The sequence below is a fragment of the Rosa rugosa genome, chromosome 7 (assembly GCF_958449725.1).
Source record: "Rosa rugosa chromosome 7, drRosRugo1.1, whole genome shotgun sequence".
NCBI lineage: Eukaryota > Viridiplantae > Streptophyta > Magnoliopsida > Rosales > Rosaceae > Rosa > Rosa rugosa.
The window spans coordinates 25,329,910-25,354,602 of record NC_084826.1 but is presented as its reverse complement, the minus strand read 5'-3'; the positions used below and the strand labels follow the sequence as shown (position 1 = coordinate 25,354,602).

The window sequence follows — 24,693 nt, the reverse complement described above, 5'->3', positions numbered from 1 at the left end:
TAGCTAGCATTGCTAAAGATGCTCTAAGTATACTGAGTTTCTAAAATCCAAATATGTAAGAAAAGCTAAATACATAATCAATTAATTAAATACAAAGACAATTTGATTTCTCACTAGATAACGTTAATCTTCATCTTTTGTCAAAAAAAAAAAAAAATCTTTCTCTTCTCCACCCAAATTTGAATTTATTACTATTTTCTTTTGTCTTTTTGTTGCCTCCTCATCGTTAATTCTCTATTCAATTTACACAACCATTAGTGTTAACTTCATCAAAATCTTGTGAATACAAAAAGTAAAAATTTTAAGCATGAGAAAAAAAAAATCAATATCTTCTTCATTGCTCATAGTTGTTAACTTAGACGAACATTGAAACTGAAAGAAAAAAAATAAAAAAAAAAGAAGTAAATCAAATGGGAAGTTCTATTCATACCTCCTAAAATGGTATTTAGACCTCCAACAATTTTTGGAAGTTTTTAAATCCAACTTTGCCCTTCTAAAAAATGAACAAAATGAAAGATTAAAAAAAATAAATAAAATCTGCACCTTCTCTTCTCCCCCCTTCCCCCTCCCTCATTCTCTTACAGCCATACATGAGGATTATTGGGCAACTTTGATTAAGGTAGAATGTTAAAGATTGCAAAATGGAATAAAGGACAAAGAATATAGAGAAGAACAATCAAGAAAATAATGATCGAAAAGCAATTTCTATTTCCTATTCTTTTTGTTTCTTTCTAGTTTGGCTTAATTGCTTCGCTTCATGGAGTTGATCGTTAATTGTTATCTTGGTCTCTTTTTATGGTTTTTTTTTTTTGCTAGAGTAGACTATGTTGCTAGCCTGATTTGGGTTTAGGGAAATTGATTTTGATAATAGTCATCCTGTGATATTGTAAATTGCACTATTTATTAAGAAATAGAAGGAGGTTCATAAGAGTATCCAAGCTTACAAGGTGAATGGTGTTAAGTCATAGCTATGAACTGAGTTTTAAGTGATGAAAAAATAAGATATTAATTACTAGTAGATTTCTATTGGAAAAAATTGCGTGGATACAAAAAAGGGCAAGATTGGAAGTTTTGTGCAAATTTTAGAATGAGAGGTCAAAATATCAATTTAGGAGGTATGAATAGAATCTCCCAAATCAAATTATGATTTTATTAAGAAACGTTAATATATTTTGCTTTTTATTGGTATAAATTAAAGGGAAAATTTTTTGAACTGTACATGAATTAAAGGTCACTGTGAATTAACATTCCTCAGTTTACACTAATTACATTTTGGTACTTGGACTATAAAACCCGACTACTTTTCAAGGATAAAGTTGTCTTTTCAGATTTTTACTCAGAACACCCATCTCTTTCTCTCCTACTCTGATCACCCAGCTCTCTTTCTCTCCTACTCGTTCATTTCTTTCTAACTGTTCTCTTTCTTCTTCATCTATTTCTTTCTCTTTCGTCTGCATCTTCTCTATTTTCATGGATAAAATTGCTGGTTTTTGCTTGCTGCTTCTCCTCCTTTTCCATTTTGGGAGCCTAGATTAGAACTGCTATGAAGCACAAGGTAGTAAGGACCAGAAGACAAGAATGAAGCCCAAATAGCAAATGAACGAACCCCAAATCCTTGTAAATCTTCCACATGTAACAGAATTCAGATCTCCCTGTGCTCTTCTCCAAAACCCAGATCAGAAGATGCAAGCAAGATGGGTATAATGTACGTGTTCCCGAGAAGGATTTGCAAAATCAGAGAGAAGTAAGAGCTCGGTGCTCTTCGTCAGCTGCTTAGATCTCAATAAGTCGATAAATAACTCACGTTGATGATGAGTGATAGAATTTATGTCAGCTATAGTGTTGCAAAGCCATAGTCTAGCCTTTGATTGACCTCCAGAAGCCATCAACGACCAAATAACATATTCCAATCTGTTCAAGAGAGACACTCTCATCTCGGCAAAGTCATCTTCTTTCCAATTGGATTCTGACAGAAACAAATCAAGCATTATATACTATCAGTCTTCTTAGATTATAAAGCAATCCGAGTATTAGCGACCAACTTTTAGCAGAGCGAGAAATAGTAAGAGAAGGTTTGCTTCGTCTGCAATTCCAAGCCTGAATCATGGTATCGTATGCTATGGGTTATGGGTGTCTCTACTGTTCTTTGGCTTGGTTGAACATGAAGAACATATGATCATTTGATTTCTGGTATTTTCTGAAGATTTGTTTTCCCGATTGCTGGTTGCAGAGAGAGGGAGAGAGAGAGAGAGAGTGTGTGTGTGTGAAAATACCAAACTACCCTTTAAAAAATATATAATGACATAAGGTTAGCGGTGTTATTAACGGCAGGTACAATAATTGGGTCGGGTTTTATAGTCCAGGTACCAAAGTGTAATTAGTGTAAAGTGAGGAACGTTAATTCATAGTGACCTTTAGTTCATGTACTGTTTAAAAAAAAATCCTAAATTAATGAGAGATTTCGTTAAAAAAAGTTTCTTTTTTAATTGGATATGTCATATAAGGATATTTCTGAAAAGATAAATGAGTTAGATAAGTAAATTTAATAATTGAAATTAAAATGTAGGGTGAACAAAGAAAATGGTAAGGTGATAATAGTCGCACTTATAATGTTATCTCTTATCTCTAAACAAATAGGTAACAGATCTACTAATTTAAAAGACGCTTTTGTTTCATACATTTTAAGTTTGAATTGAGGATAGACTAGAATAACTATATGATGTACTTATATCTCATAAGCTTAATGTGAATCTCTCTCTCTCTCTCTCTCTCAAAGTAAAGTCTAATGATTCGTCCTAAAGCACAGTTGAACTACAAGCGTCAGCTAGGCTTAAATCCTTACCATTATATTGAAAAGAAAATAGATTGAAATAACCTGCAACTTATATCACAGTGTGAAAGTAAAAGTGAGAAATTTGACTAGAAAGATTACTAAACCATACATAGATCTAGATTTAGTTTAGTGTATAAAGGCAAATTTGTTACCTCACTCACCTGCCATATCAAACTTACTGAAAAATATTGTTTAAAGTAATAATACTAAATTTAAGACTATGAATTGCACCTCTTATAAGGATGTTTGCTCCAGTGAAAACTGAGTTTGATGTGTTGGGTATATTGAAAAATATGGTTTGAAGTAATAATACTAAATTTGAGACTAAGAATTGCACCTCTTACATATAAGGATGTTTGCTCCGGTGAAAATTGGGTCTGATGTGTTGGGTATATTAATGAAAGTATGAGAATGGAAAAAAAAAAAATAGAAGAACAACTTTGAGGTATAATTTGAATCATTTCTCAAAGTTGTCCTTTTATTTCCTTTTTTCCCATTCTCCTATTTTAATCTATATATCCAACAATCTTAAAGTATTATTTTCACTATGGAGAACAAGTCTAGAAACATATATATGAGTATTATCAACCAAGATGTCTACACATTTGAGAAATTTGATGGAACATATTTCACCAGATGGAAGGACAAGATGCAATTCATGCTTACTGTTCTAAATGTCATGTATGTTTTGGATCCATAGTTGCAATCCTTGCTTAAACCAAGTGATAAAGACACTGAACAAATAATTACTAAATTTAGAATCGATCTAGAGATCGATGTAAAGTTTATAAAAAATAAATTCTACAATCATTATGGATATGATATATAGACTATAACAAAGCACCTTGGCCTTGTGAATCCTAGTTCGATCTTCTTAAAGTGAGAAAACAAAACAGCATGAAACTGTCATTGAACCTAGGAAAAGTCAAAAAGTTAGAAAACAAAATACTCTACACTCCAACCAACAGAGCATCTCTCTCTAAAACCTAGAGAGAGAAAACATATCTGAGAAAACCTATCTCCCTCCCCCTTCTCTCTTGCCCGGATCTTGATCCCTCTAGATCTAGATCGAAGGCTTGAGAGTTGGGGGCGGCCTCTCTAGTTTGGCCTCTCTGTTTCTCAGTTCATTTGTTCTTCATCTTTTTCTCTCGCTTCTCTCACACCCCTTGTGGTGATTTACACCCATTTTGTGCTGATTTTGCTGGCTTATGTTCAGTTCTAGAGGACCTTGTTCCTCCTTTCTTTGCCGATCAACCCAAAAAAAATTCAGATCCAAAAAACTCCATGACTCCCCTCACCCATTACCTCACACCAACTCCCCTCCATCTACCAAAGACCTGCTCCATGAAAGATTTTGTGGCTACCTCTTGAAAGTGAGAATCAATTACCTAAAGGAGTATGGATGCTCACTCATGTTCACTCCCCATTCACCATTGGTTTTTTTCTTTACTATTGGCTTCTGTCCCATTTCGGTGGCTTTGTTCCCTTTCCGGTTTGAGTCTCTCTGGTGGAGAAGAGAAAGTCAGTGTGTGGTATTGGTTCCTCTCTCTCATCCCCTTAAACTTTGGTTTTGACTGGATCTGCTTTTTGGGATTTTTCTGGCAACGGTCACTCGGTACTCATCACTTCGATTCAACACTTCTCGCACCCTCAAGGGTTAGTATTGTAGGAGTTGATGCTTTATTTAATTTTTAGAGTTACACTCTTTTGCTTGTCCATGTGGATTATGGTTGAGTTATAATTTTCCTTATTGGATTTATTTGTAATTGGGCCCTGTTTTGGGCATCTCCCATTGGGTTTACTCCCATTGGTAATTATTAATGAAGTTTCATTAAGGATTTAAGGGTTTCATTAATCTCCAAAAAAATAAAAATAAAAACTCTATTACATGCATGACTTGAATCATTACATTTATGTGGTCCAAATCTGGATCCCTTTTGCGGTGAACAAGTGATTCTACCATTTCGAGATATGAAGACCAATTTGATTATGTCATGGCTATACGAGTCAGATTACGGATGAACTGGATTGCTGATATTGTTTCTAAAAAGAATTGGTAAGTATAACTAGAGTGAATTTGTATTTCCAATTCAAAATTAGCGATGCACCAAAAAATAATTCAAAAAATTAAAACGATTCAAAAAGCTTTCTATTATTGAATGGAGGAAAGGCGCAGACCTCCATTTTTGGTAGATCTTTCCGAAATTGAGCCACTTTAACAAGTTTTTCTTACAGAATTAAAAGTGCACATACAACTTTACGTTTATAAGAATGTTTTTATTTATAATTTTTTTTATTCCTAGCACGACATTTCATGTTTCAGTATTATCTAGTAATATGAGCAACAAATGAAGACAACTCCACCCGAGAAGTTCCGCCTTTCGCCATCGACCCTCTCACAGCAACACCCAACTCTCCTGCCCTCTTCCTTATCACATCCGCTTCTCCAGATCCCATCAATTTCTGCACACCATCTTTCACCATTGAAGATGTCACAAGCTCACCCCTTCTCTCCCAATCTCTCATAACCAGACCAACTTTGAGCACCCTAGTAACCAGAACCGTGTTTCTTGGTTGGTCCGAGTGCATCGGCCAACATGCTATGGGAACTCCCATGGTGACACTTTCCATGCATGAGTTCCATCCACAATGACTTACGAACCAAGCAATTGATTTGTGCGACAGAATCTCCAACTGGGGCGCCCAATCTCTAACTACTACTCCCCTATCTTTCACTCTCTGTTCATACCCTTCTGGAAGCTTAGGCTTTCTAACTTGGTCTCCGTTGAGGAAAAGGTCACCCTTGTCAGCATCTCTTAATACCCAAATGAATTTTTGTTTGCTTTCTTCCAACCCAATAGCCAACTCCATGATCTGTTCATCTGTCATGGTGGTGGTTGTTCCAAAAGACACATATATTACTGAGTTGGCATCTTGTTTATCAAGCCAATCCAAGCACATGTGCTTTGGAGTTTTCAGGGATATGGACACCGGGTTGAACGGCCCAATAGCCCAATGCTTCTTATTATCACCTAATTTGCTTAGTAAATCTATGTACTGACCTTCTATGGTTTTGCTGGTGTTAAAGATGCTCCCTGAGCTGTACTTTTTGTATTCATATTGAGCAACAACGAAATCAAAGAACTCGTCGGGGAAACAATCCTCGAGACGGGGGACGGTGTCAGGGATTTGGACCTCCACCCCTTCTAGCTTAGAAGGCTTTCCAATTGATTCCCATAATAACAGGAAAATGGCGAAGGCGGAAACAGTGTGGAAGGTATAGGACTCGGTGTTTACGATGGAACCCACGTCTTGGATGACGGAAGCCATGAGGGAGTCGTGGATGATGACTACTCGCCTTGACTGAGAGGCTAGTTTGCGTAGAAGTGTGGCGACTGGGTGGCGGAGATGGGTGGTGGCTTGAAATGTGGGTTGGAGATGCGAAGGGAACTTAGTTGGTGCACTAGGGTTGGGAGGGGGGCAAGGAAAAGGAGGGATGGTGAAGTCATGGAATTGGATATAGTTTGAGCCGTCTGAGGTTTGATCCCAGCCTTGGACTCGAAGCTTGGCTTGACGGTTGTGATTGGGGGTTCCGACGAAGTGGACGGGAATGTTGTAGGTGGAGATGAGGCGGGAGAGGTGGAGGAGCTGGTTGAGGTGGCCTTGCAATGGTAAAGGCACCATGACAATCACCACTTCATTAGAAGCCATGAATACAAAACTTGAAAAATGGTTGGCTACTATGCCCTATAAGGTTTTTGATATGAGTTCTTGGGTTCAGTACTCAAGGCCTCAAGGGTTTTTATACTAATGAAAATGTAGATGATTTATGTTTTTTTATTTTTTTCCTGTATGTTATTCTCTTCTCGTCAATAAATCAATAAATCTGACTCTTAAGGTTTTTTACCTTAAAAAAGAGAAGAAAAGTAAATAATGTTTTGTATGTTGTTTGTCGTTTCAGACTAAAGTTGTTATATGATCTAATGGTCTAGAATCAGAGTATAATTTTAACTATAATTTAGGTGGCCACGGATCCGCCCCCTATATGTTATTATTAGGTCTTTTCTTCATGTGTGAGATTTTTTTCCATTTGATTTTTTAAATTATTTATGATAAGGTCATTTTATGAGATATTTTCCCCTTTCAATTAACCAATTCTTTTCCTTTTGTAGCCACCTTGTAGATGGTAGGTGGCCAATCCCTTTTTAAGTTCTTGTTTTGAAAGAATCCTTTTAAAGTTCTCGAACATTATCTTCTCAAAAAAAAAAAAAAAAAATTCTTGAACATTATCATCTCTTTTATTTATTTATTTATCATTATTTCTTTTCCTAATCATCCCGTCAAGACCCTTTTTCTTTTGCATATGGTCACTCACTATTGATGCATCTCTGGTAGTAGTGTTTTATCGCCGCCGCCAAAAATAATAAAAAAAGTATAACTGTATATATAAGTAATTGAATATCTTGATAAATTTGATCATCACCTACATCAACATTGCAGAAAAGGTTGAACAGATCGACTAGTCCGTCTCAGCGTCTGCATATCTTATCGCACACTTCTTACTCAAACCTTCTCAATTTCCATGCATCTATTGCTGATATATATTAGAATAATGGCCATAAGATCTCCCTCCACCTTAAAATATCAAGAGTTTTTTTTTTTTCCAAAACATTTTTGACTGAACATCATGATCTTAATTAGCATGTCGGCAAGCGTATATATGCAGAATATGATATAATTGGTGCTTAATCAAGAAAATTAAGAAGAAGAAAAAAGGAGAAACAACATAAAAAAAATAATAATATATTGCAGACTTCACACGTACACTCATTATTATCATCGATCAGCACCGATATTCTTTCTGCTTGATGAATAGATCCGGTTAAAAAAATTTTGATCATGCCCAGTAAAAGTCATCATCGTGGAGCAAAATGTTCGAGTAATGAAAAACTTCAAGGAAAACTGACTGCATGAGAGGTTCTGACCAAGTGAATTGCACCCAAGTCTAGTTGCTAGAAGCAACTATCTCGTACGTACCAACTGTCTAGTCCTTGCATGTGCAGCAGTAACTCACTAGCTCGTCGATCAGGATAAAGACATTGAAACTAACACCTGCTACTTAAAAGAAAAATTCAAGATGGTACTTCATACAGTTGTTGTGCTTTGCTTTCCAAAGTGGTTACAAAAAGACGGGGCATGAACTAGTAGTCTTTTTCGCAACTGATTATCATACATCAATTCTTCCCAATACTACGTACATTCCCATTTTCGATCATCATAATTATCTGGTGATGTGAGCAATAAAAGAAGACAACTCCACGCGAGAATCTCCACCTTCCACCATAGATCCTCTTACGGCAGCACCCAACTCTCTTGCCTTCTTCCTTATCTCATCCACTTCTCCATATCCCATCAGTTTCTCCACACCATCTTTCACCATTGACGACGTAATAAGCTCGTTCCTTCTCTCCCAATCCCTTATAACGAGACCAACTTTGAGCACCCTCGTCACCAAAGTCGTGTTCCTCGGTTGGTCTGAGTGCATCGGCCAACATGCTATGGGCACTCCCAAAGTGAGGCTCTCCATGCACGAGTTCCATCCACAGTGACTCAGAAACCAAGCAGTTGAATTGTGGGACAAAATCTCCAATTGGGGCGCCCAATCTCTGACCACTACTCCCCTATCTTTCACTTTCTCTTCGTACCCTTCTGGAAGCTCAGCCTTTCTAACTTGGTCTCCGTCAATGAAAAGGTCACCTTTATCAGCATCCCTCAACACCCAAATGAACTTCTGGTTGCTTTGTTCCAACCCAATAGCCAGCTCCTTGATCTGCTCGTCTGTCATGCATGTTGTTGTCCCAAACGACACGTAGATCACCGAGTTTGGTTCTTGTTTATCAAGCCAATCCAAGCAGGCGTGCCTTTTGTTTGAGCCCAAAAGTAATTTTGGCAATATCCTTCAGTGGATCTAGCACAGCGGGCCGATACCTGCGGCCCAAAAATAAACATACTTGGTTTTGGGTTACAACTCCGCCTATTTCGGAATCCATGAGGAGAGCAATGTCCTATTGGAATCAAGTAATAGAGATTGACTAGGAAACTCCAGTCAATAATCCTTTTACGACAAGGAACGGTCGAAACCCTAGGTATATATACCAGGTTTCAAGGACAGATGAAGGACCTCTCTCAAATCAATCAATCCCAGCGATTACAAAGCCTCCCAGGAGCAAACCTTCAACCTCGTTGAACCCCGGTGACCGCGATACAGTCCCAGTCTCCCAGCGAGCCGACTGCTAGCATCACCAGATCAACCCGGCGACCGTACTTCCAGTCCCAGTCTCCCAGCGAGCCGACTGCAAGCGCAACCGCCACTGTTACTTCCAGCGAAGCAAGGGTAACGCCCTCGCACCCAGCGAAGCTAGAGTCACGCTTTAGCGCAACCCCGTGCTTCTCCCAACTTCCCAATGATTGCTCTGCTTAGTCTACAACACTAAGTATCGATTTGGTGAACGCAAGAGACCACAACCAAAGCCCTTACCCAGTAAGGCAAGAAGTCCTTCTCCGGAAGGCTAGAGAAGAACCCCGTGACGAGGTTGGTGCTCTCCTCATCCACGGTCGCTTGAAGAAGAAGTCAGGTCAAGGGACTACCCCGACGACTGCACCCCACGGTGCTGGCACGCCTGCGCAATCACACGCTCAAAAGAGACAGTTTGCAAGCCAACTGGTTTTGGAGCCAAACATTTTGGCACGCCCAGTGGGACCAAACTAGTGTCTCTTCGTGAACGTAGCCATTGGGAAGTCAAGCGAAAACCCCTACCAAAAGGTTTACGCTAACTGCCCAAAGCACAAGACCTCCAGCTACAAGCCGCATTCTCGCGCGGATTGTCGTGGTCTTTCTGAGCAACAAGTGACTCAAAGATTCGCTCTTCATCCCCAATCCTCCGATATGTCAACTGAACAAGGAGAGAGTCACTCGACCGCTACTGAGGGTCAAACTGTCACTAATAACCAGGCCAGCGAGCCGGTTGATACCGTCGCTAGCTCCAACACAGCGACGAGGGTCCCAAGAGAGGCTTTTGTTCCAAAGCCTATCCCAGAAGGGGCCTCCTCTGAGGTCGCGTTCGCAATTATCCTGGAGAACATCGAAAACCACAGCAAGAAAATAGCTGCTGACCTTGCAAGGGATAATGCGAGAGCCGACCAGGTCATACGCGAGATAAACCAGCGCATTTCCCAACAAGCGAAGGAAACTAAGCAGCAAATCTCACAGACTGAGAATGCGTTGATGGCCCATGCTTCAGGTATCGCAGAAGAGCAGAACCAGCGCCAGAAAGGAATAATAGAGGCTATTGCGAACCATACGAAGCAAACAACGGCCGACATGGCTGGTCTCCGTAAAGATGGAGAGATCCTCGCAACCGAGGTTGCCATGCAGAGGGCCGAGCTGAACCAGGCTAAGGAGGTATTAAACCAGACCCTGGGTGATCCCAATGCTATCCTTGGTTCTCTAGGTCAACCATCCGGTTCGGGCAAATACGTGCCACCGAACCAGCGCGAGAGGGTTAGCAGCCATACCGCTATACCTGCCACAACTGGTGCTGCCACGCCGTCGAAAAACAAAGAACAAGCGCTAGTTATCGGTGGCAGCAAAGATAAAGGTACTGCCTCGAGTGGGCAGACTACCAGGCAGAAGCACCAGGCCTCAAAGGGCGCTGGAACCTCGTCCGATTCTACGTTCGTTCAATACGACAGCGACGGAGCAGAGAACGTATATCAAGAGCTGCCGGGAAGCTACTATGGGATTGACCAGGCTGGTAATCCGGTTAGGATAACAGCGCTGGCAAAGGAGATGCCCATACCAGCAGTAACTCTTCAACAACCCGCTACAACTCGCGTTGTGCACATAGGAGAAGGAACAGCGACTGTAAACCAAGCAATACCTGTGCAGCCTGTTCGCCATGCAGCGGCCGTACCACCTCCTCCTCCTCCGGGTCCAGAATATGTGAGACGAGATGAGGTAGAGGAGATGATTAGACAGGCTAACCCTAGGGCCCAGATGGATGGGGTCTATGAGGGACCTTTCCCGCCACATATAATGCTCGCGCCTTTCCCCAGGGGCTATAAGAACATTATATTTGCTACTTTCTCAGGGGAAGACTCCGAGAATGCGGCAACCCATCTGGCTAGGTTCAGGGTACAATGCGGCCAGTATCAGAATGATGATATCCTCAAGTGCAGGATTTTTGGCACTTCTCTCTCAGGAGCTGCTTTCAGGTGGTTCTCCAAATTGCGGCCAGGAACTGTAGCAGATTGGCCTGCGATGGAAAAGCTTTTCCGGGAGACTTTCGGGGCCACAGAACCTGAGGTAGACTTGGCTTCTCTCACCCAGATGGCCCAACAGCCCACAGAGTCCGCTGTGGCCTATCTTCAGCGCTTCCAGATTCAAAAGGCCAAGCTGAATGTGATCCTGCCAGAGAAAGAATTGATCAAGTTGGCGATCAAGGGCCTAGAGCCTCGCCAACGAAAGAAGCAGCATGGCAGCATGATTCAGTCAATGGGAGAACTTATCACAGAGGTGGGAAGCTTCGAACACCTCCTCAGAGAAACTGACGCCAGGAAGAATGCCTCCAGAGGCACATACGTACCAGGGAAACATCGCACTGTAGTGGCCCTGAGCTACCAGCCGGCTACGTATGATCCTTACTACCACTATCAAAGTGAGGAAGTGACTCAGGAGGACGAGGAAGAAGATGAAAGCGACATCGCCGCTTATGAGCTGACAGGGAGAAAGAACCCAGCCTTAAAGCAATTGAAAATCTCCAAGGAACCTGTCAAGCTCAAATCGATGGCCTTCACTAAACCTGAATTCGCGACGTATACATATGATGCCAACAAGGCACACGAGATTCTAGATGAGATGATCGCCGCGAAGATGGTGAAGACCGACTTTGGACCTTTCCCTCGACCAGATCAGCTGAAAGGAAAGAAGTACTGCAAATTCCATAACCTGTGGAACCATAATACAGCTGATTGTGTGAAGCTCAAGGACCAGATTCAGGTATGGCTCAACAACGGTAGTCTTCAGGTGGAAGCTCCAGTAACTGCGGCAGCGCTTGTGGACCTAAACCCTTTTCCTGATACTGGCATTAACATGGTCGATGTGAACTGGACCAAGCAGAACCAGAGGAAACCAACTCTGGATTTATCCACGAAAGGACAAAAAACGGAGCCTAAAGAGGCTCCGGCCCAGAAGAAGACTAAACCATTTGGTCAGGCCTCGCCAGTAGTGCTATGCTCGCGATGCAAAGAAGAGTGTGGCATCCAAGCGCCGCACGAAGAGATCGAGCAGACATTTTGTTTTGGCTCTCTCCCGCCCATTGAGTGGGCTTCGCTATCACGAAACTACCAGCCTTCCAGCCCAAGAGAAAAGGAGGGAATGGGGTCGCCTACATCGCCAAAGGACTCCAATCTCTTCAAGAAGCTGAAGGCAGCTGCGGCTGACCAGAAGATGGAGGAAAAGGTCGCGAACAAGCACAAAGACATTTTGACCAAGCCCTACATACCACCTGCTTCAACCGCTACCATTAAAGAGGGAAAGTGGTACACCAGGGAAAAGGGGAAGGCAGTGGAGATAAGTCCTTCCAAGAAGCGAAAACTGCAGCGCAGATTTGGTGAAGCCAAGCGCGCGCTAGAGGCTTTAGACCAGGGCCTGATCAAACCTTCCCAGTTGGTCAAATCTCCTGAGCAGTATCAGAAGGAGATGGAAGCGCTCGCCGCCAAGCCATTAGTGGCTCCTCGCAGTCTGCGAAAACCGGCGAGCTCAGAACCTGGGGCATCTAAGCCCACTGTTTTTTGTAGGATTACCAAGGAGAGAACACCTCCGCTGGCCCGAAAGGAGAGCTCGCCGTCCAGGCGACCACACGTCAGGCGCAGGATGTCTCGCGAGGAACCCGAAGCCAAATCCTCGGTTTTCGAGAGACTGGGGGGCAAAGACAAGACTACCGACACTTTACAGTGGAGACCTAAGAAAGTCCAGAGTTTGGTGGTTGCTCCCCCAAAGGCGGACATTGCTAAGGAACTAAAGCCAGATTCCTTTGAACAAGCTTCAGTGGTTCAAGAGCTCGAACAATATGAAGTAAAAGGCCTCGCCGAGGAATCCTTAGTGGACAGGTTGGTCAAACAATTCAACACGGATATCCCCGTCCACGAACCCAAGCTTAACCTGGAGGACGACATAGATGAACTCAAAACGTCCTGCAATATGGTTTATGTGCTTCCAGCGCGGTATGCAATACCGGTCGCTGCTCAAGAATGCGTAGAAGCTGAAGAAAGTAATACACCACCCCTACAGATCACGTCAGCAGTCCCAACACCGGTAGAAGAGTTTGTTTGTCTGGAAACAGAGGACGCTAACGGTAAAGAATTCTTCATGAGTTTTACTAGGCCAACGCCTGCTATGGTCCAACACATGAGACCTTTATACATCACGGCGGACATTGGCGGTACCAAAGTAAGCAAGATCATGGTTGATACCGGAGCTGCTGTTAATGTCATTACTACCAGGACCATGCACCTGCTAGGGATCAAGAAGGAGAAGATCCAGTCGACGTCTCTTACTCTCAAGAACTTCGCGGGGACTGTAACAAAAACCTTGGGTTTACTTTTCTTGCGTATCAAGGTAGGTCCAGCAGAGGGAGTTTACGCTTTCTTTGTGACAGACTGCTATGCGGCCTACATCGCTATCCTGGGCAGAGATTGGATTCACCGGAGCTACTGTGTTCCGTCAACCCTCCATCAGGAACTTATTATGTGGAACAGGGAGACAGACAAAGCTGAAGTGATCAAGGCGGACCCTCGTCCTTTCCCAGTATCCGCAAACTATGTAGATGCCAGGTACTACTTGGAGCCTATCGCTCCATTGCACGTCAGTGGCATCGATAACAAAGGCCGCCCCACAGGGGTGACGGCCTCTGAACTGGCACAGTGGGGGCTTACGCACGCAAAAGAAGGCTTAGAGAGGCCTGGCCACGCTGTGCCTAAACCCTTGAACGATTAATGGATTACTACCTTCCAGAGGAAGGGATAGAGGCCCTCCACTCGCTGCATGAAAGATTATCATCATATCTAGTGGAAAAAGAGGCCTATGAGCAAATCGCGACTTTGGAAATCGTTGAAGAGGGACTCTCTGATCAGGAACAAGAGGATGAGGTAGAAATCCAGCTCGCTCTTGCAGCATTGGACGACACGCCTCCTAAGGTCAGAGATCCTACCGAGAAAGTCAATCTCGGAACAGCAGAGGAGCCTATGGAAGTGGCTATCAGCGCTTACTTAGAGCCTAGCGAGAAACAGAGGCTTATTGACTTATTATTAGAATTCAAGGACTGCTTTGCGGAAAAGTATGAGGATATGCCTGGCCTGTCACCGGACTTGGTCTGCCATCAGCTACCAACACTCCCTGACAAGAGGCCTGTGAAACAAGAGCCGCGAAGAATGAATTCAGAGACTCAAATCCTCGTCAAGGAGGAGGTTGAAAAAATGCATAAATCAGGCATTATCAGGGTGGCCAAATACAATCAGTGGCTATCTAACATAGTGCCTGTCCGCAAGAAGAATGGTAAGATGAGGGTCTGCGTAGATTACAGAGACCTTAATACTGCTACACCTAAAGATGTCTACCCCATGCCGGTCGCGGATATGTTGGTCGACGCCGTTGCGCGACATAATTATTGTCCTTCATGGATGGCACTGCAGGGTATCACCAGATCCCGGTCGCAGAGGAAGACAGACACAAGACCGCGTTTCGTTGCCCTGGGTTCGCGGGCGTTTTTGAATACGTGGTTATGCCTTTCGGACTGAAGAACGCTGGCGCGACTTATCAACGAGCCATGAACCTGATCTTCCATGACATCCTTGGAAAGATTTTGGAGGTTTACATTGATGACGTGGTTGTCAAATCTCAGAAAAGAGGGGACCACATCACAGATCTCAGGAAAGTGTTCGAGCGCATGCGACAGCACAAGCTTAAAATGAATCCCGCTAAGTGCGTTTTTGGGGTTCAAGCAGGAGACTTTCTTGGGTTCATTGTCCATCAGAGGGGAATTGAGGTCCCTGAAGACAAAGCGAGCGCGGTCATCAACGCTTCTCCACCACGCACGAAGAAAGAGTTGCAGCGTTTGCTCGGTAAAATTAACTTTTTGAGACGCTTTATCTCTAACTCTGCAGGTAAGATCCAGCCGTTCTCTCCTCTGCTGAAGCTACAGGGCCAGAGCGAGTTCGTCTGGGAGCGTAAACACCAAGAGGCTTTTGATAAAATCAAGGCCTACCTCGCGAGCCCACCAGTGCTCGTTCCTCCTAGGGCTGGATTCCCATTAAAACTATATGTTTCAGCAGCTGAGGCTTCCGTTGGCAGCCTGCTTGCTCAAGATGATGCAGATGGTGTCGAACATGCTATATTCTATCTTAGTAGGACACTCACAGACTGCGAGACAAGGTACACTCCAATGGAAAAGTTGTGTCTCACATTGTACTTCTCAGCATGCAAGCTGCGCCACTACATGTTGTCCTTTACCACTTGCATCATCGCTCAGACTGACTTGGTCAAGTACATGCTGTCGCGGCCTATTTTGAGAGGCCGCATTGGCAAATGGGTATTGGCTTTATCTGAATTCTCGCTTCAGTACGTGCCACAAAAGGCAGTTAAGGGACAGGCTATCGCAGATTTCCTTGCACACCATCCTACCTTAGACATCCCTATAGTGAAGGAGCTAGAAATAGCAGCTGTTACCATAGCTCGGCCAGATTTAGCGCGCATCCCAGAATACGCTATTCGGTATCAAGCCACAGTCTCCTTGCAGCCCTGGATACTATACTTTGATGGTTCAAGAACAGAAACGTTAGCAGGGGCAGGGATTGTTCTGGAGAACCCAGCGGGCGATCGTTTTTCTTATTCTTTCCAGTTGGAGTTCAAATGTACAAACAATCAAGCAGAGTATGAGGCCCTGATCATCGGCCTAGAGGTTCTGCTTGAATTGGGAGTCAGGGACGTTCAGGTACACGGTGACTCTTTGCTTATCATCAATCAACTCCATGGAAAGTATAAGTGTGAAAGCCTTTTGCTTACACCCTATTTACATCGCGCCATTGAGCTTCTGGAGCAATTCGATGAAGCGGATTTGGAACACATACCTCGCGAGCGCAACTTTGCGGCCAATGAGCTCGCTCAATTGGCTACAGGCATTACATTGAAGTATGGGGTTCGCGAGCGCATCCTGAAGGTCGAGCGCCGCACACTGCCTTCGTGGCTCGCGCGACCTGACCCACCGGATGATCCAGTTATCGCGGTTCTCGAGCCTATTGACGTCGATTGGCGCATGCCGCTGATTGACTACCTCAAGAACCCAGACCCTACAGCAGACAGGAAGACTCGTTTTCTCTCCCTGAATTATTTTCTCAGAGGTGACGAGCTGCGACGACGTGGGGAAGACGGCGTAGACTTTCGCTGTGTCTATGGCCGCGAAGCCAAGAGGTTGATGCGCGAAGCGCACACAGGAGTGTGTGGAGCCCATCAGGCAGGCCCCAAGATGCGTTGGCTTATCAGAAGACATGGGTATTATTGGCCCAGCATTTTGAAGGACTGTATCGCGTTCGCGAAAGGTTGCCAAGACTGTCAGGCGCATGGTCCAGTGCAGCACATTCCCAATATTCCCATGCAACCTATTATTAAACCCTGGCCTGCCAGAGGCTGGGCTTTGGACCTGATTGGGATGATTCACCCTCATTCCTCACTCCAGCATAAGTTCATCATTGTCGCCACTGACTTCTTCACGAAGTGGGTTGAGGCTGAACCTTTGAAGGAAGCTTCCGGCGCTAACATTCGCCAGTTTATTTTTCAGAACATTATTTGCAGGTTCGGCATTCCAGAAGTGTTGGTCTCCGACAGGGGGGCAGCATTTATGGGCGGTGAGGTAGAGAAACTTGTCGCGGACTTGGGCATCCAGTTCGTCCACAGCACACCTTATTATGCCCAATCCAATGGTCAAGCAGAGGCCAGTAACAAGATCATTATCACCTTGCTCAAGAAGATGCTTGTCGAAAACCCTAGACAGTGGCACGATACGTTGTATGAAACCTTATGGGCGTATCGTACCTCCAAGAGGAATCCCACTGCTACAACCCCCTATGCGTTAATGTTCGGCCATGATGCAGTCTTACCTTTGGAACTCAACGTCCAATCTTTGCGCGTCCAAGATCAGCATCACTTGATCGGGGAAGATTATGTTCAGGCAATGTGGCAAGAACACGAAGATCTCAGCGAGCAGCGCTTGGCCGCTTTGGATAACCTAGTCATGGAAAAACAACGGATTGCTCGCACCTATGACAAGAGGACACGTGGCCTTAGTTACAAAGAGGGTGATTTGGTTTGGAAGGTTGTTCTGCCTTTTGGCGAGAAGTTGACCGGTCGCGGTAAATGGACTCCGCGATGGGAAGGACCCTTCGTTGTTCATCGCATTCTGGAGCGCGGGGCCTTTCACCTCAAAGATTTGGATGGCGACCTCCACCGCAATCCCATTAACGGGCGTTTCCTGAAGAAATACTACCCTAGTGTTTGGGAGTTTGACGATCCACCGGATCAACCTTCTTCTCAGACAGGGGGGCAACCTTAGTCTCCCCAGGTTCGCTTCATCCATATTCAGGCCTTTCCTGTGGCCTTAGTATCCTGTACTTGCTTCACCTACGCATACTAGGGGGGCAACACTCTATACATTCAGGCCTTATTTGAGGCTTTTCGTTCAAAAATTTTCAATAATGTTTACATTTCAATGTTCTTTTCTTTGACATTATGGTGTTAAGAATGCATGTAATGGCCTATACCTGAGGCCTTATTTTACTTTGATTTGCAGAAAAGTGTTAAAGACTTTCATTCATAAAGTGGCTTTGCGGCCAAAAGCAATACAAAGTGCAAATCAAAATAACCACGTTTGCGGTTTACAAGGCCAGAAGTGGCTTAGAGTAAAAACCATAAAGTTACAGGTCTGCTGAGAGTTTCTGGATCTTGTGGCAGCAAAGGGGCTGTGCTCGGGCATTCCTACTCTCCCTCTCTTCACCCACATGCCTCCTCTGCTTTGAGTTGCAGCCGCTACCGTCTGTACCGGACCAAAACGAAGGAAATAATCCACCGCAACCTTTTGGGAAGGATTATCCTCCGGGATGGAGATGGTCTTCGCAGAGAAGCGCAACTCACAACCACATCTACCTCCAGGGGAAAAACATAAACCTGGTAGTCAGACCCTGGAGGCAGGCTACGGAGCAAGAACAGGCGACCCATATTGGTCTTCCGCCCTTCTTCCTCCTGCTCCACGCGGGCAGTTTGAGAGAGGAGACCCCTCAAAATCTGGTTCCGCCGCTACGGGAGCACCACATGTTCTTTGGTCTAAATGAGGCCGGTGGATTTCACCGCGACTTCCAGAGACCAAAGACATGAGGTTGGACCTGAGGTTAGGCCATAAGACCTACCCAGGTATTGAGGTTAAGCCATAAGACCTAGGGGTTTGAGGCTAAGGCTAATATCATGAGGAGAAGATCGTAGAAACTGGAGAAAGAGAAGTAGAGATTGCGATACTATTTCTGGGAAAGCCATATTGCGTTTGTGTCGATCATCTCTACAGAGTGCAGGTATTTATAGCGCCAATCTCAGTGGCCTCAACCGTACGATGGGCAGTTGTGATATTCTCATTGTCATCAATGAGCGTATCAACAAGATTAAATGCGAAGATCTCGGAAATGAAGGTAATTGAAAGCGCGTGGGAGACGGGGCAGTCTCCAAGGAGGTAACTGCTCCATTTCGAGATTATCTTTTCAATCTTATCAAACGGTTTTAAAGCAATAAAGGCAACTTAAAGCGTTGAACCGTTTGAGAGAATGAGGTATTATTTGGGCCAAGCAAAGTGGGCTAAATAAATAGTTAATAATAATAATAATATTGTTCATACAAAATATAGGCCTAACTCTAGGGGCCCAAAAGTCTTCGGCCTGCATGGGTCAGGCGAAGGAAGAGTTCATCCAAACGAAAACTGGCATCTGCAGCAGCTTGTGCGGCTTGTTGGGCTGCCGCGCGTGCCTGAGCCAGTTCTTGGGATAGCGTCTCGAGAGCAGCGAGGGGTTGTTCCAACTGAGGCTCTGCATGAACGAGCATAGCAGTAACTTCGGTTAACCGGGCTTGAAAGGCTTTAATTTGGGCCCTCAAGTGATTCCTCTCAAGCGTCAGGTCCCTGATGAGGTTAGCTTGGTCACCCAAGACGTCGCGCGCGGTCTCCGTTTGCTGATTAAGGTTCTGATAATGCATTTCGGTTTGCCTGGCCTGCGCATTCGCGACTGCCCGCTCGTTGAGCCCTTGAGGAAGAGCCTGCAACAGTTGATCGATTTCCTGGAATTGTTCCTCAGTGATGGCTCCCTCGCGCAAGAGCACCCTCAAGTATTCTAGGACCCTCACAGGCGCACCAGGAATCAAGATGTCGGGGCCCAGGAAGCGGCGAAGGCCTTCTCTGACTTCATCTACGACCCCAGGGGGGGGCACTTCAAGCACGCGAGCTAACCTTTCCAAAGTAGAAGGAGTAGGAGGCTCAGCGACAGGGGCCTCAGGAGGTTCAGCGATAGGTACTTCTGGCACTGTTTCAGGTACCTCCGGCGTTGGTTCAGGAAGGTCTTCCAATTCTTCAGCTTCAGCGACTTGGGGGCAGGGGGAGGAAGTTCCTGATCAACCATGTTAGGGACAGGCTCAGCAGCTTCTGCTTCTACTGCCCCGATTACATCGTCCCCAGTTCCCACGACGTTTGAAACCTGGAAGAAGACATTGTCAGAATACTTGAACCAGGAGGTAATGATGAGATAGCTGGTCGGGAGGAATACCTCTTCGATTGGGGGCTCATACACAATGATCGCGAGCATTGTCTCTGGGCTAGCCTCGCTGGGGACAGGAACGTCGTTTGTTTCCTCGCGAGGGGCGTCCAGTGGCAGTACGCTATTTTCAGCCTCTGGCGAGCTGTCATCTATGATCTGCACTGGTATCAAGGCCAATTGGGCGTTATCTACAGCGCCCGCAGGAGTTGGAGAGTGGGTCACAACAGTTGGCGCTAGAGCTTGGGAAGCAGATGTGCCTTCACCAACAGTTGAAGATCCTTCTTCAGCGTGTCTCGAGGACCTGTGGCGAACCTGCAAATGAGGATTGTTATAGAGTCACACAGAATGAAAAGAAATTTCTAACAAGTGCTTAGTGTACTTGTGTCTTACCAGTCGGTCAGCGATTGGTTCATCTTCTGCCCACAGGTCAGTTCGAGGATCAGAACGAGCGCGCTTCCGAGCCGAGAGAGCAGCGATCTGTTAGAGGCAAGGGATTAGGTATGACTCGTAAAAGAAAGCATGACTTGTACAAACAGAGGGTTCTTACCGTTTGCATGTCATCATCATCAGAGGAGGATTCTTTGTCCTCAGGCTCTATCATTACCGCCTTTTGCTTCCCAGACTGGCCAGAGGCTTGGGAAGCGTTGGCTGCGCGACTGCCAGAAAGTGGCGCGCTCCCCTGAAAAAACAAAGTTTGAATTTAAGGGGGAAGGGATAAAAGAACAAAGGGGACAAAACATGAGTCAAGATTAGTTACCTCTTGAAGGGGTTCGCGGATTACAATACCAGCCTGGGCCTGACGTGGGGCTCGCGCGGGTCGCGGAGCCGGTTCAGCAGCAGGAGGAGGAGCTTGTGCAGCGTTTTCAGGGGTGCGAGCAAGTTGATCAACGTCGGCCGCGTAGGGATATCGCAGTTCCCCGAAGATGGCAGCGAATACTTCATCGTGCTGTTGCCGCCAGCAGTTAACAGAGACTTCTGCCCACCATACATCATATCCTTCCTCAGCCGCGTCCACAGAGTCAATCTCTTTAGCCCAGTCAGGAAGGTCAACCAGCGCGAGCGTGCTTTGTGCTGGCGGAGGCCCAGAGAGGGACCCAATTCTACGCCAGGAAGTGTTGTAGTTCCAAGCATCATATAGAGGGAATGGCACTAATTGGACAAGGCCGAGCTGGCGAGCGAAGTGGTTGGGAGCATAGAGCTCGTAACTGAGTTCGTCAGTGGCAATCCTGATGTCGGAACAGGAGATCGCGCGGCGAAAAGCCAAGCGCGCGCGATCACTGTAGCGAGAGGCGCCAGGGAGGAATCCATGTTCAAGCGGGGCTGGGAATCTTCTACTCAGCACTAAGTCGCAGTATGGCATCTCGTGCAGTAAGTACAGGTATGTGAAGCACTCAAAATAAGGAGGGGATGTGTACCTTTCGCCGCGACTGAGCCATCGACCCAAGAGTTGGTCAGTAGGCGGAAGTAATGGGATGTCGTCGCGACGAAAGTATGGAAAGTAAATTTGAACCCAGAAATCAAGGATCCAAAAGGGGCCAGAAATGCTAGTCTCAAAGGGATGCATTGTGGCTTGATACAAGGTACGGTAGAGGGCACCTAATACTGGTTGTCCTAGTCCCACACGGTGGCCGTTGTAGAGGGCCGTCGCCAGGGAAGTCCAGGCACCAGTGGGCTTACAGGAGGAGGTGCAGAAAATAAATTTACAGAGCCAGTACTCTAAGAAGGCAATCCCGCCAGTCGCATTGTGCTCCTGGCGGTAATAGGCCAGCCACCGCGGATAGGAGCCGTTATGGGCACCACGACCATGTTGGGCCATGGTAGAGGTGAAAGTATCAGAGTCGAATTGGCCGTGCAGATAGGGTTCACCATCAATGGGTAGGCCGGTGATGGTGAGAATGTCCAGTAAAGTGACACTCATTTGGCCAAATCGAAAATCAAAGGTGTTGGTAGCAGTGTTCCAGAAACACAGAAAGGCAGCGAGTGGCGAACGATTGCCACCGCGCGGAAGACGAAAACAAAGATCAATAGTATGGGTGATACCTGCTGCGTTCCAGCGGGCTAGATCTCGAGCGCGTGCTTCCCGGTACCAAGAAAGCTCTTCCGCACTGATGGAGGATGGCCAATGCCCTATTTTTGATCGATGGTTAGGGGCACTCCAACTGGTAAAATCCCCAGGAGTCCTTCGGAGGACTGGGATGGGGCGGCGAACAGGTAGGCCATAAAAAGCGATAGCGTCGGCCGGGAACACATCTCGCGGCGTTGGACCCAGTCCGGCATGTTGGTTCGAAAGTCGGAGGAGCAGAGGTCTTTGGATGGTAGTCTGGAGAATCAGGCTGGCGCCAATCCCAGTTCCCCAAGAGCGCGCAGCCTGTTCATTCAGTTCTTCTTCTTGGTCGATAACCATCTTTTTCGGGGGAGCCATTTCTGGGTTTTTGTGAGAAGGATGTGTGCAACAGAAGGTTTCTGGGTTTAGGAGACTAAAAGAGTTTCTGATGTGACAGGTCTGGAGTGGCTGCGGATTTAAATAAGAGATTTTGTGAGGGAAACGATGCGACAAAAAGGCGTTTCGCGAGTGAAAAGACGCAACCCTCATTAATGACATCGTTTCGAGCATCGAACGTGTCGTTTTAGTCCCCTTCAATCAGTTACACTTTCATGGGCCTGATTTCGAGGCCTGGGGGGCAATGTTTGAGCCCAAAAGTAATTTTGGCAATATCCTTCAGTGGATCTAGCACAGCGGGCCGATACCTGCGGCCCAAAAATAAACATACTTGGTTTTGGGTTACAACTCCGCCTATTTCGGAATCCATGAGGAGAGCAATGTCCTATTGGAATCAAGTAATAGAGATTGACTAGGAAACTCCAGTCAATAATCCTTTTACGATAAGGAACGGTCGAAACCCTAGGTATATATACCAGGTTTCAAGGACAGATGAAGGACCTCTCTCAAATCAATCAATCCCAGCGATTACAAAGCCTCCCAGGAGCAAACCTTCAACCTCGTTGAACCCCGGTGACCGCGATACAGTCCCAGTCTCCCAGCGAGCCGACTGCTAGCATCACCAGATCAACCCGGCGACCGTACTTCCAGTCCCAGTCTCCCAGCGAGCCGACTGCAAGCGCAACCGCCACTGTTACTTCCAGCGAAGCAAGGGTAACGCCCTCGCACCCAGCGAAGCTAGAGTCACGCTTTAGCGCAACCCCGTGCTTCTCCCAACTTCCCAATGATTGCTCTGCTTAGTCTACAACACTAAGTATCGATTTGGTGAACGCAAGAGACCACAACCAAAGCCCTTACTCAGTAAGGCAAGAAGTCCTTCTCCGGAAGGCTAGAGAAGAACCCCGTGACGAGGTTGGTGCTCTCCTCGTCCACGGTCGCTTGAAGAAGAAGTCAGATCAAGGGACTACCCCGACGACTACACCCCACGGTGCTGGCACGCCTGCGCAATCACACGCTCAAAAGAGACAGTTTGCAAGCCAACTGGTTTTGGAGCCAAACACCTTTTACCATCATTTGAGCCTTCTTTTTTTTCCGGTACTAAAACTGGGTTGAACGGCCCAACAGCCCAATGCTTCTTGTTATCACCAAGTTTGTTCAGTAAATCAATGTACTCACCTTCTATGGTTCTGCTGGCGTTGTAGATGTTCCCGGAGTTGTGCACTGTGTATTCATACTGTGTAACAATAAAATTCAAGAACTCGTCGGGGAAGCAATCCTCCAGACCCGGGGTGGTATCGGGGATCTTACTCTTGACTTGTACCCCTTCGAGTTCAGGTGGACATGCAATTCCTTCCCACAAGAACAAGAAGACGGCGAAGGCGGAGACAGTGTGGAACGTGTAAGACTCGCCGTTGACGATAGAACCAATGTCTTGGATGACGGAAGCCATGATGGAGTCGTGGATGACCACCACTCGCCTTGTTTGGGAGGCTAGATTTCGTAGAAGTGCGGCGACAGGGTGGCGGAGATGGGTGGTGGCTTCAAACGTGGGTAGGAGATGAGAAGGGAACTTGTTTGGTGCATTGGGGTTGGGAGGAGGGCAAAAGACAGGAGGGATGATGAAGTCATGGAAGTGGATCGTGTTTTTGACGTCTGAGGTTTGATCCCAGCCGTGGACTCGGACCTTGGCTTGACGGTTGTGATTGGGGGTTCCGACAAAGTGAACGGGGATGTTGTAGGCGGAGATGAGGCGGGAGAGGTGGAGGAGCTGGTTGAGGTGGCCTTGTGCCGGTAAAGGAACCATGACAACCACCACTTCATTAGGGGCATTGTTTTGGTGGTTGGAAGCCATGAATACGAAACTTCTGTGCAGGCTCTCTATGAGGTTTGTGGTACGAAAGGGTTGGCTAATGTATGGACTTTGGGAAGATATATATACTTCTGAACAAGATGATGATATCTATGTTATTTATCCCCATGCATGTTGTTTTCATCGATCAACCTTTAAGCTTTTTGATAATAGTTATGCATAGATAAATAAAGAAAATGGATGTTGACCCAATGCACTAAAATTGGCTAAAAAAGCCCAACAACAAATTTGTATTCTCATTTACCCTGTTTCAAGTAAAATGACAATTTTACCCTTGACATAATTAACAAACTATCCAGCACGACACTCTCTCTCTCTCTCTCTCTCTCTCTCTCTCTCTCTCTCTTGCAGATTTCGACGATCCAACAAACGTCATGATCTCCAACTCGCCGGTGAGGTCGTGATCTCCATCTCGCCAATCTCACCTTCCACAGCATTTAGACATCTCCGTGCTCCGGTTTCGATCGACCGGTTGGGACCGAAACAGCAACTGAGAGTCTGCAACTGGAGAAGAAAGGTTGAGAGTTGGGTGCCCATATCATTTTTTTTTTTTGGTAAACTGTGGGCAGAAGAAGTCCAAGAAGGAAAAAAAAACGTTTTATTATCTCGTAATAAGGGCTATTGGGGGGCAATAAATGTTTTAAATTGATGTAA

General features: G+C 45.6%; 3 protein-coding genes across 3 annotated transcripts; all 3 read right to left on the bottom strand.

Moving 5' to 3' along the window:
* Positions 1-4,960: 4,960 nt before the first annotated feature.
* On the bottom strand, positions 4,961-6,655 carry LOC133721828 (zeatin O-glucosyltransferase-like). The gene has a single exon (XM_062148569.1). It carries the CDS (start codon positions 6,542-6,544, stop codon positions 5,159-5,161), a length of 1,386 nt encoding a protein of 461 aa, XP_062004553.1. The 5' UTR covers positions 6,545-6,655; the 3' UTR covers positions 4,961-5,158.
* Positions 6,656-7,949: 1,294 nt separating this feature from the next.
* Positions 7,950-24,121, bottom strand: LOC133723335 (zeatin O-glucosyltransferase-like). The gene is made up of 2 exons (XM_062150145.1): positions 23,231-24,121; positions 7,950-8,754 (listed from the first exon to the last, which is right to left on the bottom strand). The coding sequence occupies exons 1-2, from the start codon at positions 24,019-24,021 to the stop codon at positions 8,115-8,117; spliced, it is 1,431 nt and encodes a 476-aa protein (XP_062006129.1). The 5' UTR covers positions 24,022-24,121; the 3' UTR covers positions 7,950-8,114.
* LOC133723336 (uncharacterized) lies at positions 18,951-20,404 on the bottom strand. The gene is made up of 4 exons (XM_062150146.1): positions 20,277-20,404; positions 20,120-20,206; positions 19,739-20,041; positions 18,951-19,669 (listed from the first exon to the last, which is right to left on the bottom strand). Exons 1-4 carry the CDS (start codon positions 20,328-20,330, stop codon positions 19,421-19,423), a joined length of 693 nt encoding a protein of 230 aa, XP_062006130.1. The 5' UTR covers positions 20,331-20,404; the 3' UTR covers positions 18,951-19,420.
* Positions 24,122-24,693: the final 572 nt, after the last annotated feature.